The sequence below is a fragment of the Pseudophryne corroboree genome, chromosome 4 (assembly GCF_028390025.1).
Source record: "Pseudophryne corroboree isolate aPseCor3 chromosome 4, aPseCor3.hap2, whole genome shotgun sequence".
NCBI lineage: Eukaryota > Metazoa > Chordata > Amphibia > Anura > Myobatrachidae > Pseudophryne > Pseudophryne corroboree.
The window spans coordinates 208,017,854-208,037,852 of NC_086447.1; the positions used below are offsets into that span (position 1 = coordinate 208,017,854).

The window sequence follows — 19,999 nt, forward strand, 5'->3', positions numbered from 1 at the left end:
GATTCAGGTTTTAAATACAAGTTTCAGGTTTTGGATTGCAAACATGATTTTAGCTATTATCCATTTTGAAGAAATCCAAATCTCCAAATTCGTTTTTTAAATACGAATTCCGAAAACAAAAACACTTGTGGGTGGTTTTGCAAAACCAAAAAAATTACAATGAAATTAGAATCAAAATAGAAGACTCCACGCACATCTCTAGTATAAATGGTTGGTAATACAGATGTATTCAAACAATCAGCAGGAAAGGCATCCACTTTTAAAGTAACTAATTCAGAACTGAGCAATACAATTGGCACCATTGTTACGATGGTAGCCCGGCATCGGAGCATTCTATGCAGTTACTGCAGAGAGACTTGGTAATGCTAGTGAAGGAGTGGAAAGGCACTATAATCTGGTATATGCAGACAATGTAACAGGGAGCTGGCAATTACTGCAAATACGCCTGTTATGGACTACCTATTGTATATACAGTAGGCACCTGCCTTAAGAATACAAATTGATCAGTGCACAGTAGACTGCCATGATTTTCTTGGTCTACATAGTCACCTGGTTATACTGTACATGGTTAAACTGTATTTTTGAGATTTCATGAACAGAAGTTAATAATGCAGACAGGCTCTACCAATAATACCAGTCTGCTGCAGAGTATTTAAAAGTATGGTCTAGGTCTTTAAACCTTAAATCGTCTGGAGACTACTCCCTAAATATGTAGTATGAAATCCCATTACAAACAAAAACACGATTACAGCATACCTTGCACCTTTTTATAACCGAGCGGAATCATATGGACTGTGAGTGAGAACTGCAACAGTTTGTAAGAGAATATATACTATACCTTTGCTGGGACTGGGTCCCTGGCCCAGTGGTGGGGCACGCCCTGTCAAGCCCTGCTGTCCCCCTAGACCAGGTAATAGAGGTGGGACCTGGCCTTTACCACCCTGAAGAATAAATGAAACAAATAAGAGCTTGAACCAGCACACTATTCCGATTTTGCCTAAGTTAGGTATAACAATGGGTTATATGAGGTTCGGTATCAGAAGTACTGGCTGCCTCAGAAACTAAAAAGTGTAGAATTTATTTTGGTATACGGTGTTAATGTGGACATCTCTTACATTTTGTCACAATATACCAATTATATCAACCATGACAATTTAGTGTGAGGGCAAATTTCCTCTGCACACTACCTTCCTTGGGTGGCAGATAAACATTTCATATTACGGCTTTAGTGGACAGAGCTGCACACAAAAAAACATGAACGTACTGCACAAAAGTATAATCATGCAATAACCTATAGCACTCTGTTCCATTTTCACAGGCAAACCCTATTAGGCTGTTTGGGAACCAGAGGTTGTTCCATAGGCTATGTGCTACAAGGAACATTTAGATTATGTTAGATGTTGCATTAATGCAATTTACTAAATCACAATCGGTGACTTGAGGGTCTCGTTGTAGAAGTACAAGCCCCATTATGATCTACATCTTTGCTGTTGCAGTATGCAGAGCCAAAAACCACCCAAACTCATAGTAAATTATTGGGTTATGGCAACCTTGGGACATTGGCCCTCACTCAGTTGATCGCTCGCTGCCGTTTTTCGCAGTGCAGCGATCAGGTTACTACTGCGCATACACCGCAATGCGCACGCGCGTCGTACGGGTACAAACAGCATCGTTGCTGAGCAATGCTTCTAGCGACTAATCCATTCACACAACCGATCGCAAGGAGATTGACAGGAAGAGGGCGTTTATGGGTGTCATCTGACCGTTTTCTGGGAGTGGTAGGGAAAACGCAGGCGTGGCTGGGCGAACGCTGGGTGGGTGGGTGATGTCAAAAGCCAACACTACTTAGAATCAACGCACATGAAGAGTAAGTCCAGGGCTGGTCTTGTTTTGCACAAAATGTTTTTGCAGGCGCTCTGCTGCACAGGCGTTCGCACTTCTGCAAAGCGAAAATAACGACGATGCATATGCACAGCTGATAAAAACTGCTAGCGAGCGATCAACTCGGAATGACCCCCTAAGTGTTTTTAGTTGCTCAAATACAGTTTGGTGCGTCTTTAGATGAAACCATCAGTCACAACATCGAAATTTGTCCCAGTCCTTTCATGGGTGCAGACTGTCCGTCAGAGTACTGCCTCCAATGTGAATGATAATGCATCAGCGTTCGCAGGCAGTTCAGCGACACACAGACTATCCCTGTGCATCTGCTTAGCCACCTCCCTGTCACTTTCCAATAAATGTTCAAGGCATTTCTGAGACAATGCATCCCAATTGCAACGGTGACCCTGTGAGTATGGACTCTGGATGTATGTGCTGTGCAACTTAAGAGGCCTACACACTGGGCGATGTTTTCAACCGATATTATCGATGGTCGATATTGCCAACATACTGGACGATATCAATGGTCAATTTGGACGATGAGAGTACATACATCTATATCACCCAAATTGACTGGCATGTATCAACGATGATCGTTCAACGATGAAAGATTGCGGGCACGCGCATCGTTAATCGTTGATGCATCCACACTGAAAGATATGAACGGTTTATCGTTCACTTATGAACAATATCATTCATGTCTTTCAAGATATCACCCAGTGTGTAGAACCCTTAAGTGTGGGTACATACAAGGACGACGGGCAATCAGACCTAATTTTCCCTTTGACCTGAGCCATGCCTGATTGCCTGAACACACATACTGTTCCATCCTTCAGTAATATGCACCGGATCACAAGATCTCTTCCAGCTGGCCGTACAGAAAGGCCAATTGGAAGATATTGCATGCTACCAGAGGAGCGCGCAATTGCGGGTACGCACTGCATGATGTAAACGATTTGTCACACCGATACAGCAAATCGTCCCGACATCATGCTAGTGTGTACCCACCCTTAGAAGCATGTGTAGTAGAAAAACCCAATCTCTCAATTGCGTGCAACATCGACATTGCGCCAGATTATGAATCAGGCCCTGTAGAATACGTATTTGAGAACCCTTGTAAATGGCGCCCTGGAAGCTGCCCGTGCTGTGATTCACCACAGTTGAATCTCACCAAAATTCAAAGTTTAAACAGATTTAACATAAAGAATGTGTGGGACTCAAACGAATACAGGCGCTATAGTGTTAACGTAATTGATACTTTACAATACATTCCTCAATGTTCTTCTTTGACGGAACCTTCCTTTCACTCGTGTAGATGTCACCATGAAAAGAAAGGATTATATAAATGTGTGACAAAGTCTTTAACAGTCCATAAATGTCTTTTATTAACTGAACGTATCAGACAGTGAAGGACGTGATTATTTCACCAAAGAGGCGTACCCCAACTCACTTTTCCAAAGAAAAGATTACACTCATAAAGGTATCTTTCATCCACCACTGTGTTAGACAGAATCACTCTCACGGTCACATCCTTTTGCACGGGAAGAAGATGGGCATACCTCACTCACAATAAAGGAGGCTGCTTCAAACACATCAAGGTTTCTTTTGCTGATAGTTCTTTCTTCTTCCTAAGCAAAATGTCCTTCCCTCTCGTATGGGTATTACCGTGAAAAAAAAAAAATATATATATATATGTGTGTAAAATCGTTTTCACCTGTACAACACTTATCCAAACTGTAGGTTTGTGTGATTATATAATAGAAAATTCTCTAACAGTCCATAGAGTGTCTTTTGTTTCTGGACTTATCAGACAGTGAAGAACGTGGTTATTTCACCAAAAAGGCGTACCCCAACTCACTTTTCCAAAGAAAAGGTTAAATTCATAAAGGTATCTTTTATCCACCACTGTGTTCAAAAGACTTGCTCTCACGGTAAACCCTTTTACACGAGAAAGATAGGCATATCTCACTCACAATAAAGGAGGCTGCTTCAAACGTATAAAGGTTTCTTTCGCTGCTGATACCTTCTTCCTTCTAAGTAGAATGTCTCTCCCTCTCGTGTGGGTATTGCCGTAAAAAAAGGAATATATATATATATATATATATATATATATATATATATATATATACATACACATATATATATATATATATATATATATATATATATATATGTGTGATAACGTTTTAACCTGCACAGCACTTCTCTAAACTGTACAATATTCTCTTTCCTTAATATATGCATTCATCCATAAAGGAATAGTGATCACTCTCCACGCGGGGATATACCTTAACTCACTCTTTCTATAGAGGGGAAACGCCCATCAAGGTATCTTTTTATTCCACCGTTATGATCAACTCGTAAACCCACTTTGCCCAGAGAGAAGGAAGCGTACCTCACTCACACAAAAGAATACTGATGGAAGCACATCAAGGTTTCTTTATATTTAGTGAGAAAATATCAGGCGTACCCTACTCACAGAAAAGATGGTTGTGTGTAAGCTCATCTGGGTTTCTTTGGGAGACTGGCCAGGGTAAAAGAAAAAGTTCCTGTCTCCGTGTGTGATAACTCCACCGTAGTGGCAGGTTTCTCAAAAAAATGTGTTCCAATCACAATGAATCCATATGCAAAAAACACAATTTTCATTATTAAAAAATACCCCGCACATTCGGGGAGACATACAGCTGACAGAAACAATTCTTTAAAAAAACGGAGTCTGAAAAAGGATTGTAGCAGCAAGACTCACGATCGTAAAATGACTAAAAAAAAAACATATATATTTAAAATCCATATATACAGAAAAAATCCTTGGAAAAGTACTTGATTCATACCTATATCATAGATCCACACTCTCAGCTGGTCGACATGTTTCGGTCTATTCGTAGGCCTTTATCAACACATTTTTTTGAGAAACCTGCCACCGTTGATCATAACGGTGGAATAAAAAGATACCTTGATGGGCGTTTCCCCTCTATAGAAAGAGTGAGTTAAGGCATATCCTCGCGTGGAGAGTGATCACTATTCCTTTATGGATGAATGCATATATTAAGGAAAGAGAATATTGTACAGTTTAGAGAAGTGCTGTGCAGGTTAAAACGCTATCACACACATATATATATATATATATATATATATTCCTTTTTTTACGGCAATACCCACACGAGAGGGAGAGACATTCTACTTAGAAGGAAGAAGGTATCAGCAGCGAAAGAAACCTTTATACGTTTGAAGCAGCCTCCTTTATTGTGAGTGAGGTATGCCTATCTTTCTCGTGTAATAGGGTTTACCGTGAGAGCAAGTCTTTTGAACACAGTGGTGGATAAAAGATACCTTTATGAATTTAACCTTTTCTTTGGAAAAGTGAGTTGGGGTACGCCTTTTTGGTGAAATAACCACGTTCTTCACTGTCTGATAAGTCCAGAAACAAAAGACACTCTATGGACTGTTAGAGAATTTTCTATTATATAATCACACAAACCTACAGTTTGGATAAGTGTTGTACAGGTGAAAACAATTTTACACATATATATATTTTTTTCACGGTAATACCCATACGAGAGGGAAGGACATTTTGCTTAGGAAGAAGAAAGAACTATCAGCAAAAGAAACCTTGATGTGTTTGAAGCAGCCTCCTTTATTGTGAGTGAGGTATGCCCATCTTCTTCCCGTGCAAAAGGATGTGACCGTGAGAGTGATTCTGTCTAACACAGTGGTGGATGAAAGATACCTTTATGAGTGTAATCTTTTCTTTGGAAAAGTGAGTTGGGGTACGCCTCTTTGGTGAAATAATCACGTCCTTCACTGTCTGATACGTTCAGTTAATAAAAGACATTTATGGACTGTTAAAGACTTTGTAACACATTTATATAATCCTTTCTTTTCATGGTGACATCTACACGAGTGAAAGGAGGGTTCCGTCAAAGAAGAACATTGAGGAACGTATTGTAAAGTATCAATTACGTTAACACTATAGCGCCTGTATTCGTTTGAGTCCCACACATTCTTTATGATGAATCAGGCCCTATTTAGAAATGATATAAGGTAATATTTCAGCATTCATTTTCACATCTGATCAACTTGATCTTGCTTTCAGTAGCTCTTTAAAGGGAAAACAGCCATTAAACTGTATGTTTATATTGTGATTGTTGATTTTGTAATACAATCTACTTTAACAACTTTTCAAGAACAAAGCTCTTATGAAAATGAAACTTTCAAACTGTTTTCACTAGTCAGAGATGGTATATTATCAGCATGTGTACATATAGTTTTCTAATCTGTACATAGACATACGTTTATAAAAATGTGCCTGTCTAATAGTTCAGCAACAGAATCCCTGTCCAATTAGGGGTGGGTGGCCAAATAGTTCACTCATACCCCTTTCAGACAGAAAATGAAATTACCGGGTGAAGCAGTTCCACCCAGTAATTTCATGAAACACACAGGTCCTTTTTCTGTGTGAGAGGGTCGGCCCGGGTTGAAATGGGAATTTCGACATGGGTTGACTCTTTCACACAGACAAAATACCCATGTTTATCTGCAAATTACCGGGTCAAAATTCTTGATCCGGTCATTTGCATGTCTGTGTGAAGGGGGAAGGTGGGTCAGGCAGGTCCCGGCAAACCGACCCGGCATTGAAATGCCAGGTAACTGCTAGGACTTTCAGACTTTTCTGTCTGAAAGTGGTATCAGACCCAGCACCCAATCATTTCACTCCACTAGAGCCTGCTAGTAGGGATATATAACGACTGCACACACACTGGTCAATACCGGTCACCTTCCAAAATGCCAGATACGGATACTATCAATTTTGTGCACAGTGCATCAGGTGTGTAATAAACACATGGTAAATGAGAGATTAATCAAGGCAAAATCTCCTCAAGCTACATAAACAGAACACAGGAGAATGGTGGTCACAATTAAAGAGATGAGGACTAAACTAGGTTGATAATATTTTGGTAAGAAGGGAAAAGAAACTGCTAAATTTTCCACCACACTTGCCTCTGCATCATTTTAGGCCACCTACAATTCTATACAAAGCTCAACTGGAAAGATGACTGACCAGAGAGGCACCCAGATTTAAATAGCCCGCCCTTGAAAAGGGGGAAAACAACCCTTTAAAAAGGTTGGACTAAATGTAGAAAAAGTGTCCAGTAAGTTTTTGGTTAATTAAGCAACTAATTAGGTCTACCTACCCTATCGTGAATTTTCCATAATTCATACCAAATACTCTGTGTAAAATAGGTCTTAAATTCAAGAAAAATATATGTTCCTCCCAACAATGCACCCTGATTTGTCCTGTCTTCATGTTTGTTTTTCTTTTATATATAGTAAGTATTCATGTTTTCAAATAATGATTTGTATACTTTACTACATTTGTATTTTTTTATGAAATAAATTAAAAAAGTTTGTTACTTGTATTATTTTTGGACTTTCAAAAATCTAATTTACATTAGAAAACCCCAAACTATGCGTTTTGTCAAATCAAGCCTGGGGGGTAGGGAATGAGAAGCCTGGAGGGTAGGGATATAATAGTCTGGATCCAACCTTACCAGGGGATTTCTGCACCAAGTGCTTCATCACCATTAATCATTGGGAAATAGGTGTCTGGACACAGGTTTATTTAACTGTTTAAATGGTTACTGAAAATGTTTGCAAACAAATAAGTAAAAGGAAGCATTGGGTAAACTAGATTAAGTGTAACTAAGCCATGACTAATGTCAAGCAAGGCTTTATATATAAATAGCACAACCATTATTCCCAACGGAAAAAAGGATGAGTAGAAACCTCATATCTGGCAGAATCTTACTGTATCTAGATGTTTTGAAATGGCATCAAGCAGATGGTGTGGATAGGGTTCCTGCACAACTCACTCTTTTCCTAACCCCCTGAGTGCAACGACTGTATTAACCGTGTTACAAACTGGATGCTATCTGCACAACGGAGAAGCATCAGTGTGTTTGTGTATTTTCAAAGAAAATCCCAGTGACGACACTTTACTTCTGGTCGCTAGTCCTGTGATCTCACATGGGACGGCTATCCCATGCAAGGCACTGTGTTTCATGCGGACACGATAGTAGTTCCTATTGTAGTTAATAATATATACATTTTGGTCTGGGTCTAGTCGTAAGAAAAAATAAGATAGACTTAGGAGGCTCTGGTGACTCTTAAAAGTCCTCAGTAAACGTGTTTTGGTCTCTGCTACTTCCTAAGACAGGCGTTCCCAAAGACTACTATGTTCCCAAGCAATGAAAGGCATTCCCAATGACTACTATGTTCCCAAGCAATGACAGGGGTTCCAAAAGACTATGTTCTCGACCAATTACAGGGGTTCCCAATGACTATGTTTCCGAGCAATTACAGGGGTTTCCAGTGACTACTATGTTTCTGAGTAATTCTATTTGCCTGCTCTGGAATGTTTGAAGGACTATAAAAAGGAAAAAAAAAAGTAATAAATAGTTTTATTTTTGGTTAATGAAAGAAAGTTTAAAAACACTGTCAATAGAATTCAAAAGAATCCCCCTATATGTGGTTAAAATACTGTAGACTACCAAATCTGCCTGGGTAAAATGAGAAGTTAAAAGGCCATTCTCGTCAAACTCAATGCAAAGCCATGAAAATTAGTCCGGGTTTAGAAGTGTAAAAATCCTCACATAATGAAAGGTTTAAAGAAGAACTCCACCCAAAGTCTAATTCCATGGACCCTTTATATCTATGTGCACATCCCTGAGCATTACAGTGGTCCATCACTAAAACCTAAAACAAGGTTACAGTTAACATTCAGCTTTGGAGTTCACAGAGTTGAAATAAAATACAGAGTGCAATGACTCCAACCCTGCGTGTCCTTCTGAAAGCTCCAATGCACCAGCACTGTAGACTAATAATTGAGACTTGTTTAAAGCACACAGCAGGAATTCAATATGGGAACCCGACATTCAGTGCAGCGTATCCGCTCGCCACGCTTTGGGCCCGGTGGCAAACTTCCCTAGTCATACCAATTTACTTGTGGACTACCCACCCGAGTGGGGATTCAGGGCCCCCGGTCAGGATTCCCTTGGCTGTCGGGATTCCAGCGTCGGTTTCCTGACCTCCATGAAACAAACTGCTTCCCCACAGCAACACTAACATTAGCCCTCACCCATGAACTTTCCAGTCACATGAACTGGAAGTGTACCAGATAGTGTGGACGATGACAAAAGCCAAGACTAGTAGCATAGAGCAGTATTCAGTAAGGTTTGCTGGAAATAATGACACTAGAAGATCTCCGTATTTTGGCTGAGGATTTATGGAGACTTGTTCTTTAACTGAACATCAAGTAATAGAGTTTCTTGCTGAAGAATGGTGTAATATCCTTCCAGTAGATGCCCTGACACTTGTAGAAGCTATAAGCTGCTCTAGTGGTTCTCCACACTCCCTTAAATGTTAATTACCCGAGGAGATTACTTGTATGTCTTCAAGTACATAGATTGCCATCTGTAATAGGGTAGTAAACACATTTTTGAAAATATATTGTATATATTCGTATTTCAAAGTTGGAGAGACACTGATAAGTTTTCTGGGTCTCCTCTTAACCGTAAAATAATGGGTTCTCAGCCTTAATCCCCATTACGACAAACAGGTCATGTTCGATGATTTCTTTACTTATGCACGTGAGTCAGGGTATTTTACTAGGTCAGTAATTATTCCTCCTGTTTCCACAGACAAAAATCCACAAAACATGGCCTGTAATACCCCTTTTAAAGCCAACCCAGGTCATTTAAAACGGGTTTCAATCCATGTCACAGCGGCTTGAAATCCCGTTTACACCGCAGGCTAGACAGGGGTTATTACTGGGGTTTCCCTCTGCTGGCGCTTGGATAGGACATCATCTCCAAGCTGCGATGAGCCTGTTCTCCATAGGCTTGGGTCCTATCCGAGTCAACCCTGCTCGCTACCCGAGTTATTTTTGGGGGACCCTTTTACACCGAGCTGCAAACTGGCAATAACCTGGGTTACCTGGGCAGTGTAAAAGAGGCACTTAGTGGTAATTGTGGATAGTGGTTGAGTACCCCTGAAATAAAGGTTCTCTGTAAAATCTAAAAGATAAACTATAATACCCAGTCTAAATTGATCCAATAGTCCTAGCAGGCAGTAAAGACCTCAAACAAACTTCTACGATGCACTGGGACTTCCCACTGCTGGCAGAAGTCTTTGGGACATCACTGGATTTCTTCTTAGGGAAGACAGAAAGCAGATATGTCGTGTGCTAGGTACCAAATATTAAGGTCGCCGACTCTCAACTGCCAGAGTGGCAACAACTTTCGCAGCCTGTCATTTCAAAAAGTGCGTGCAGAATTAAGAGGCAAATTGCGTGTGAGGCTGACATGCAGTTGCCACATTGTTAAACACAAATACTAGAATAATTGATTAATCTAGCGGGCAGTTTACCAGATACATTTTGTAGAAACCAGATTGGTGCACAATAGTGGATTGGCACACTTGTGCACATGAGTATACTACAATTCTACATTTACAAAGAGAATGATCTTAAAACAGGATCCGGTCTCTAGGTCGACAGTAACTAGGTCGACAGTGTCTAGGTCGACCACTATTGGTCGACAGGGTTTCTAGGTTGACATGTTCTAGGTCGACAGGTCAAAAGGTCGACATGAGTTTTTCACCATTTTTAAAATTTTTTGAACCTTTTCATACTTAACGATCCACGTGGACTACGATTGGAATGGTAATCTGTGCCGAGCGAAGCGGCAGCAGACCGAGGCACCTTGCCCGAAGTTCGCTCGCCATGCGAGGGGACACGGTGCACTAATTGGGGTTCCCGGTCACTCTACGAAGAAAACTACACGAAAAAAACATTAAACTCATGTCTACCTTTTGACCTAGACCATGTCGAGCTAAAGACCCTGTCGACCTAGTTACTGTCAACCAATAGTGGTCGACCTAGACACTGTCGACCTAGTTACTATCTACCTTCCATACCACACCCCTTAAAACACACACATCATTATAAGCGAACCTTTTCTAATACATGCTGTTTTAAGTAATTCCTCTCCATCCTTGTATGTAAATGACAGTGGAGAGGTGTTCAATATAATATAGGGAGGCGATAAAAACACAATTCCCAACATCCCTTTAGGTAATTATTGTATTGCCAACTAGACAAATACTGAGATCATGGTTTTTACGCAGTTATGTGATCTTAAATTTCACCTTAAATGAAAGTCTTTCTAGTTTCAATGATGCAAAAACTTTAAAATTTATTATCATTGAAAAATTGTCAAAATACTCCATATAAAAATATACCGTATAAATCTTTGACTCGACATTGACCATTTACATTGTAAATTTGACACATTCTTTTCCCTCTGGTAGCATTCATAGAACACAGCAATGGTTGAAAACAGTTTGAAGTTTCACTGAGAACTGTCTTCAAATTTTTCTCACAGACTGTAATATGCTTATTTAATTAGATGTATTCTTGCATTGCTCTTGAAAAGGAAATAAGACTCATTACAGTAATAATCAATTATTACAGGAAAATATTGTGCCATTTATACTACGCTCTGAAAGTATATGTAGGATGTAGCCTGCTTTATCCTCAGTCACCGATTAAGGGGTGGGGGCTCAAAAGCAAAAAAAACAAAAAGACACAAAACTTTTAGACAGTCTATTTTTTAAAGTAGACTTTTAAACATAATTTGGTCCTAAAGGGCCTTGTAGGGCAATATATTTGGCAATGGCAGAGTTAAGATTTTCTTGGTAGCGTATTCCAATCAAATTTGCATTTCAAACTAGAACTGGTGTCTCTTATCAAAGTATTTCCTGTCAGCATTAAAGGCAGTTACCTGGTTAAAAGGCCTAGGACCATCTCCCAGTAAAGGGGCTTTCTGTTGTGCCCTTGATGGATTCTGTTGACTGTGAGGACCTTGTGAATTTCCTAGTGGTCCTTGGGATACTGGCTGTGCACGGGTATCTTGCGCAAGTCCCAAATTTGACACCCTGCTTTGGGGACCCCTCATTTCATGTGGGCCACCCATATCGAGAGGTCCTCTAACATCCTGGGGACCCCTCATATCTTGTGGGCTTCGGATATCCTGCATGTCCGATAGTCCTCTTGTGTCTGGAGTACTTCTCACATGCTGAGGGCCGCGTAAGTCATGTGGTCCTCTATCAGATCTTCTTACATCTTGTGGGCCACGCATGTCAGGACTGCTCCTCATATCCTGGGGGCCTCGTCTATCTTGACCGCCCCTCATGTCCTGAGGGCCACGCATGTCAGGACCGCCCCTCATGTCCTGAGGGCCACGCATGTCTGGACCGCCCCTCATGTCCTGAGGGCCGCGCATGTCTGGACCGCCCCTCAGATCCTGGGGGCCACGCATGTCTGGACCGCCCCTCAGGTCCTGGGGGCCACGCATGTCTGGACCGCCCCTCAGGTCCTGAGGGCCACGCATGTCTGGACCGCCCCTCAGGTCCTGGGGGCCACGCATGTCTGGACCACCCCTCAGGTCCTGGGGGGCACGCATGTCTGGACCGCCCCTCAGGTCCTGGGGGGCACGCATGTCTGGACCGCCCCTTAGCTCCTGGGGGCCACGCATGTCTGGACCGCCCCTTAGGTCCTGGGGGCCACGCGTTTCTGATGTCCCTCGCATATCATGAGGCCCACGCATGTCAGAAGGACCCCGCATATCAGGAAAGCCATGCATGTCAGGGGGAACTCGCATATCTGGAGGGCCGCGCATGTCAGGGTGAACTCGCATATCTGAAGGGCCGCGCATGTCATGGGGGCCCCGCATATCCGGAGGGCCACGCATATCATGGGGCCCCCGCATATCCGGGGGGCCGCGCATTTCCGGGGGTCCTCGCATATCCGGAGGACCGCGCATATCCGGGGGACCTCGCATGTCTGGAGGGCCGCGCATTTCCGGGGGACCTCGCATGTCTGGAGGGCCGCGCATTTCCGGGGGACCCCGCATGTCTGCAGGGCCGCGCATTTCCGGGGGACCCCGCATATCTGGAGGGCCGCGCATGTCTGGGGGACCCCGCATATCCTGAGGGGTATGAATGTCTGGGGGGCCTCGCATATCAAGAGGGCCACGCAAGTCATGAGGCACGCGCATATCAGGGGGGCCACGCATGTCATGAGGCCCACGTACATCGAGACTTCCCCTCATGTCCTGAGCGCCGCGCATTTCTGGTGGAGCCCTGGTATCCTGGGGGCCGTGTAGATCTGGAGGACCCCTCATATCCTGAGGACCTCGCATGTCTGGATGGCCTCTTATATCTTGAGGTCCATGAATTTCAGGATGTCCTCTCATATCCTGATGTCCATGCATATCCGACGGGACCCTCATTTCCACCTGTCCTCTTACATCAGATACATGTCCAAGCATTGCTTCTGAAGGGTCTCTTAAATCTTGCGCTGGATGTCCCATCAACATTCCTTGATTAGGTCCCTGATTATCCCGCAGTCCATGAGATGTCTGGACACCTCTGGGAGCAACACCCATTAGTGGCCCCTGAGCACCAGGTGCTCCCTGCATGCCATGGTGAGGGGCTGGTACTCCTCTGGGACCTTGAGGCATTTGAGGACCCAAGTGACCCTGTGGACCAGGATTAGCTGGAGGACCTTGTGGACCCATTGGTCCATGTGGAGCTGGAAGCCTAGGCATTCCAGGATGCATATCCTGAGGTCTTATACTCTGTGGACCTGGGCCCATGAAACCTTGAGGACCTGTAGGTACTTGAGGCCCTTGTGGCCTAAACTGTCCTTGTGAGCCATGTGGAACGTTCATTGCCATCTGTTGCTGTTGAGGATGGGGTTGCTGGAAGTTTAGAGGTGGCTGAGTTTGTGGTGGTGGAAAAGGTGAAGGTACTTGCGGAGGTGCTCCCAAAGGTGAAGCAATGCCAGGGGATTGTCCTGGTCCCTCTGCCTGTTTCTGTGCAATTCTGTCAATCTTTAATTGCTATAGGACAAAAGAGAAAAAGGCGGTTTGAGAAAAAAAATGTTTCCATATAGGTAATAAATTAAAAGTAAAATTAGTGACAATGTGGACACTTCCAGTGGAAATCAAAGAAGCCAAAATTGGGACAGAGAGAACAGTATTTATGAGTAGCTAGAAGTAGGAATGAACTATAAAATACACCAATCTATATGGTGAATAGGATGGCATATAGAAAAACTGTTTAAATGGACAATAATATTTTAAGGTCCCAAGATTAACAAAGACACATGAATCTAAACCAATTACATGTTGCTATATTTATAAATCTGGTTTAGAAAGGCAGGAGTTGTGCAGAGCCAGACTAGCAATGGGGTGGATGGGACTACATCTCCTGGGTTAAACATAAAAATAAACACATCATCATGACAGTATTATTACCAGCCACCCATGTCTGCCATAAATCATAATTATTAAAATTGTATTTCTATTTCACATACAAAATTATGGAATTTTTCTATTTCTACATGTTTATGGAGACATTGGGGCTAATGGCATAGGGGTATACACGCCCACATTGCACTAGCCACACCCACACAGCACTGGTCACGCCATCTCTATGGGATTCTTAATCCGGCTCTGGATTTGTGTGCAGAAATAGCACAACAAAATACCCAACCACAAGCCAGCTAACTACATTTGGATCTATCCCGCCTCCCCTTATCATAGACTTATTCACAGTTGCTCTGATTGGAGCTGAACGATGTCCCTGGACAATGAGGGAGAGCAGGATGAAATGCTTACTGTTACACAACGCGTAAGCAGAAGAAAGTGGCAGACAAGTCATACTGAGAAAACCACTTCGTGGTTATCACTGAATTAAGCACACACCTCTAGCAGCTGAGGGTTGGTATACTGTAGAGCTGCCATCTCCTGCTCTATCTCAGCCTGGTTCTTCTTCTTCTCATCAAGTTTGACCTCTTCCTTTCTTTCAGGAACCGGCTCAGAAGGTGGCATAAGGGGAACTTTATTCTGCAGCCATGCCTGGTAAGTACAAGGATACATTGGTCACTTCAAGATTTAAAAATCTGTTTTTAAAAAAATGATTAACAAACATTTGTTCCAATTGCAAAAGAATATGCTGGCACTATAAAAGAAAAGGTTAATAAAAAAGACCCATCATTTTCAGGAAACACATTTTTTTGCAGGTTAAAAGAAATAGGATTTTAATTACCTACCGGTAAATCCTTTTCTCGTAGTCCGTAGAGGATGCTGGGGTCCACATTAGTATCATGTGGTATAGACGGGTCCCTTGGGAGCCATGGGCACTTTAAGAGTTTAATAGTTTGGGCTGGCTCCTCCCTGTATGCCCCTCCTACCAGACTCAGTCTAGAAACTGTGCCCGAGAAGACGGACATACAGTACTTAGAGTAGGAAATACACAGATAGTGGCGAGATTCACACCAGCTCACACAACAGAAAACCAAGCTAACCAGCTTGAAACAAGTCAGCAACGGCTGAACAACAGTACTTAACCAAGTAACAACGCAGTACTTAACTAAGTAACAAATGCAGGAAAACGAAGAGCTGGGCAGGCGCCCAGCATCCTTTAAGGACTACGAGAAAAGGATTTACCCGTAGATAATTAAAATCCTATTTTCTCTTATGTCCTAGAGGATGCTGGGGTCCACATTAATACCATGGGGATGTACCAAAGCAGCGGGTACGGGGGGGAGAGCGCGGAGGCTCCTGCAGAACCGATTGACCAGACTTTAGGTCCTCAGAGGCCAAAGTATATAACTTGTAGAACTTAGCAAACGTGTTCGATCCTAACCAAGTAGCCGCTCGGCAAAGTTGAAAAGCCGAGACACCACGGGCAGCCGCCCAGGAAGAACCCACTTTACGAGTAGAGTGGGCCTTAACAGATCTTGGACACGGCGAGCCTGCTGTAGAATAAGCATGCTGGATAGTAAACCTGATCCAGCGAGAAATCGTCTGCTTAGAAGCAGGACACCCAACCTTGTTGGGATCATAAAGGACAAACAGTGTCCGACTTTCTTCAAAGCCCTTACAACATCCAAGGATTTTGAAGTAATTGAGGAGTCAGTAGCCACTGGCACCACAATAGGTTGGTTGACATGAAAAGCAGACACAACCTTTGGAAGAAATTGCTGACGCGTCCCGAGCTCAGCTCTATGTTCATGGAAAATCAAGTAGGGGCTCTTGCAGGACAATGCCCCCAATTCCGACACACGTCTAGCAGATGCCAATGCCAATAGTGTGACCGCCTTCCAAGTAAGAAATTTGACATCAACCTCCTGTAAAGGTTCGGACCAATCCGACTGCAGGAACTGCAGCACCACATTAAGATCCCATGGTGCCGTAGGAGGCACAAAGGGAGGCTGGATGTGCAGAACCCCTTTCAAGAAAGTCTGAACCTCAGGGAGGACAGCCAATTGTTTCTTGAAGAAAATGGATAAGGCCGAAATCTGGACTTTTATGGAGCCCAAACGCAAGCCCACATCCACACCTGCTTGCAGAAAGAGGATAAACCGCCCTAGTTGAAACTTCACCGTAGGAAACGACTTGGATTCACACCAAGACACGTACTTTTTCCAAATTCGATGGTAATGTTTAGACATTACTCCTTTCCTAGCCTGTATCAGGGTAAGAATGACCTTGTTCGGAATGCCCTTCCGAGCTAAGATCTGGCGTTCAACCTCCATGCCGTCAAACGTAGCCGCGGTAAGTCTTAATAAGCGAACGGCCCCTGTTACAGAAGATCCTCGCGAAGAGGAAGAGGCCTCGGATCTTCCAGCAGTAACTCTAGAAGATCCGCGTACCAAGCCCTTCTTGGCCAGTCCGGAGCAATGAGGATCGCCTGAACTCTTGTTCTTTATTAGTTTGAGAATCCTTGGGATGAGTGGAAGTGGAGGGAACACATACACCGACTGGAACACCCACGGAGTTACCAGGGCGTCCACCGCCACTGCTTGTGGGTCTCTCGACCTGGAACAGTACCTCCAAAGCTTCTTGTTGAGGCTGAAGGCCATCATGTCTATTTGAGGTACGCCCCAAAGACATGTCACCTCCTCGAACACCTCCGGGTGGATGCCTCACTCTCCTGGATGGAGATAGTGTCCGCTGAGGAAGTCCGCTTCCCAGTTGTCCACTCCCAGAATGAAGATTGCTGGCAGCGCCACCGCGTGCTTTTCCGCCCAGAGGATGATTCTTGTTACCTCTGACATTGCAGCTCTGCTCTTCGTTCCGGCTTGTCGGTTTATGTAGGCCACTGTCGTTACATTGTCCAACTGAACCTGAATGGCCTGATCTTTCAGAAGATGCGCCGCTTGTAGAAGACGTTAGTTCCAGAATGTTTATAGGAAGGATGGATTCCAGACTTGACCACCTTCCTTGGAAGTTTTCCCCTTGGGTGACTTCACCCCAACCTTGCATCAGTGGTTAGGAGGATCCAATTCTGAATCCCGAACCTGCGGCCCTCTAGTAGGTGAGAAGTTTGCAGCCACCAGAGGAGCGAGATTCTGGCTTTCATAGACAGATTTCTCCTCTGGTGCATGTGAAGATGAGATCCCGACCATTTGTCCAGGAGATCCAGTTGGAAAGACCGTGCATGAAATCTTCCGTACTGTAGAGCCTCGTAGGAGGCAACCATCTTCCACAGAAGGCGAATGCACTGATAAACCGATACCCTGGCTGGCTTCAGGACATCCCGGACCATTGTTTGTATCACCAATGCTTACTCCACCGGCAGAAACACCCTCTGTACTTCCGTGTCGAGGATCATCCCCAGGAAAGACAGTCTCCTTGTTGGCTCCAAATGCGACTTTGGAAGATTCAGGATCCATCCATGAGCCCGGAGTAGTTGAGTTGAGAGCAATGCTCTGTAACAGCTTCTCCCTGGAAGACGCTTTTATCAGCAGATCGTCCGTGGTGAACACCCTCGGTGCCGTGGAGAGGCCAAACGGCAGTGCCTGGAACGGATAGTGACAGTCCAGCAGTGCAAATCTTAGATAAGCCTGATGAGGCGGCCAGATTGGAATGTGAAGGTACTCATCCTTGATATCTAGGGATACCAGAAATTCCCCCTCCTCCAGACCTGAGATCATCGCTCTCAGAGACTCTATCTTGAATTAGCATTCCCTCAAATAAGGGTTCAATGACTTTATGTTCAATATTGGCCTACCGAACCATCCGGTTTCGGTACCACAAACAGGTTTGAGTAATAACCCTTGTTTGTTAGGTGAGGTGAGGTGAGGTGGAACTGGAACAATGACATTTTACCTGACAAATTTTTGAATGGCTTCCTGTAAGACAGCACTGTCAGCAAAGCTGGTAAAGCCTGATTTGAAGAATCTGTGAGGTGGGAGTTCTTGAAACTCCAGTCTGTACCCCTGGGTAACAATATCTTGTACCCAGGGGTCTAGGCATGATGACGCCCAGACATGACTGAAATTTCTGAGTCTTACTCCCACCTGCCCGATCTCCAGGCTAGGAGGTCCAGCGTCATGCGAGGATTTTGAAGAAGCAGAACCAGGTTTCTGTTCCTGGGAACCTGTTGGAGCAGGTTTTCGGTATTTCCCCTGACCTCCTCTAAAGAAAGTGGAAGGGGGATTGGACATTTTAACTTTCGCGGTCTGAAAGGACTGCATAGTAGACGTAGGATAAGATTTCCTAGTCGGCGGTGTTGCTGAGGGAAGAAAAGTTGACTTACCCGCAGTTGACGTGGAGATCCACGCATCTAATGCTTCCCCAAACAGAGCCTGACCTGTGAAGGGCAGGTGCTCCACACTTTTCTAGGATTGCGCATCCGCAGACCATTGGCGCAGCCAGAGTCCCCTGCGTGCCGAGACAGCCATGGAAGAAGCCCTCGCATTAAGATGGCCAAGGTCCTTCATGGCCTCCACCATGAAACCTGCAGAATCCTGTATCTGACGTAAAAACATTTTAATGTCACTTGTATCCATAGAATCCAATTACTCTAGTAATGTGCCTGACCACTTTACTATGGCTTTAGAAATCCACGCACAGGCAATAGTGGGTCTTAAAGGTATGCCAGTAGCTGTGTATAATGATTTGAGCGTAGTCTCAATCTTTCGGTCAGCCGGCTCTTTTAAAGCGGTAGACCCAGGGACAGGCAAAACCACCTTCTTTTGACAACCTAGATACAGAAGCGTCTACTGCAGACGGGATTTCCCACTTTTTCCTGTCCTCCTCAGGGAAAGGAAAAGCAATGAGAACCCTTTTTGGGATCTGGAATTTTTTCTCTGGGTTTTCCCAGGATTTTTCAAACAATGCGTTTAGTTCCGTAGACGCAGGGAATGTAAGGGAGAATTTCTTATTGTCAGTAAAGTAAGCCTCCTCTACTTGCTCAGGTATCTTATCAGTAATGTGTAAATTGTCCCTAATAGCATCAATCATGAGTTGCACCCCCTTAGCAAGGGATGCATCTCCCCCCTGCATATCCCCATCACCGTCCCCTGTATCAGTCGGTATCCGTGTCAGCTTGCATTATCTGTGCAAGAGCACGCTTTTTAAGGTATACAATTGGGGTCTTTGATGAGGTATTGGGAGCTGAATACGACAAAACCTCTACAGACTTTCTCAAAAGCTGTGTTTCAGTCTCATTTTGAGCTATCCGAGATGAAATCTGGGATATCATTCCCCTAATAGAATTCATAGAATCCATCCATGGGGGTTCGGATTCAGAAGGCTGAGACAGTATATTGCAGTCCTGAGTACATGGAATAGACTCTTCAGGAGAAGATACTCACTCTGCAGCACAAGATACAGAGTTCCTAGACATGTTTATGTGAGCTATACAAACACACACAGGAAAATGCAGACACAGTTTCCCCCAGAGAGAGACAGAGTATATGGAGCCAGCCACACAGCGCCCCAGTAGGCAGTTAATACACTAAACAGCCGGCGCTGACTGAATAACCTTAATAGGTTAAACAGTGATTATTACACTCTCCCCCCTGTCTATAACACCCTGGTACTGTAGAGGTATGCTGGAGTTATGTGGAGGGCAGCGCTCCCTGTCAGCGTCTCTTCAGTGTGATCTGCAGGGAGAAAATGGCGCTGGTGAGTGCTGGATCCGCTCTGAGGAGAAGCCCTGCCCCCAGTAATGGCGCATCTTCCTGCTTTCACAGATTATACTGGCC

General features: G+C 43.9%; 1 protein-coding gene across 3 annotated transcripts in view; it reads right to left on the bottom strand.

Annotated features, from left to right (window-relative positions):
• Nucleotides 1–19,999, bottom strand: part of WDR33 (WD repeat domain 33) — a 296,191-nt gene that overhangs the window by 49,043 nt on the left and 227,149 nt on the right. For all 3 annotated transcript variants that reach the window (XM_063915872.1, XM_063915870.1, XM_063915871.1), the window contains exons 15-17: nt 14,706–14,858; nt 11,718–13,838; nt 839–941 (exon numbers count right to left, since the gene is read on the bottom strand). In XM_063915872.1, coding sequence (XP_063771942.1) covers nt 839–941; nt 11,718–13,838; nt 14,706–14,858 — 2,377 coding nt within the window. The remainder of the gene's footprint in view (nt 1–838; nt 942–11,717; nt 13,839–14,705; nt 14,859–19,999) is intronic.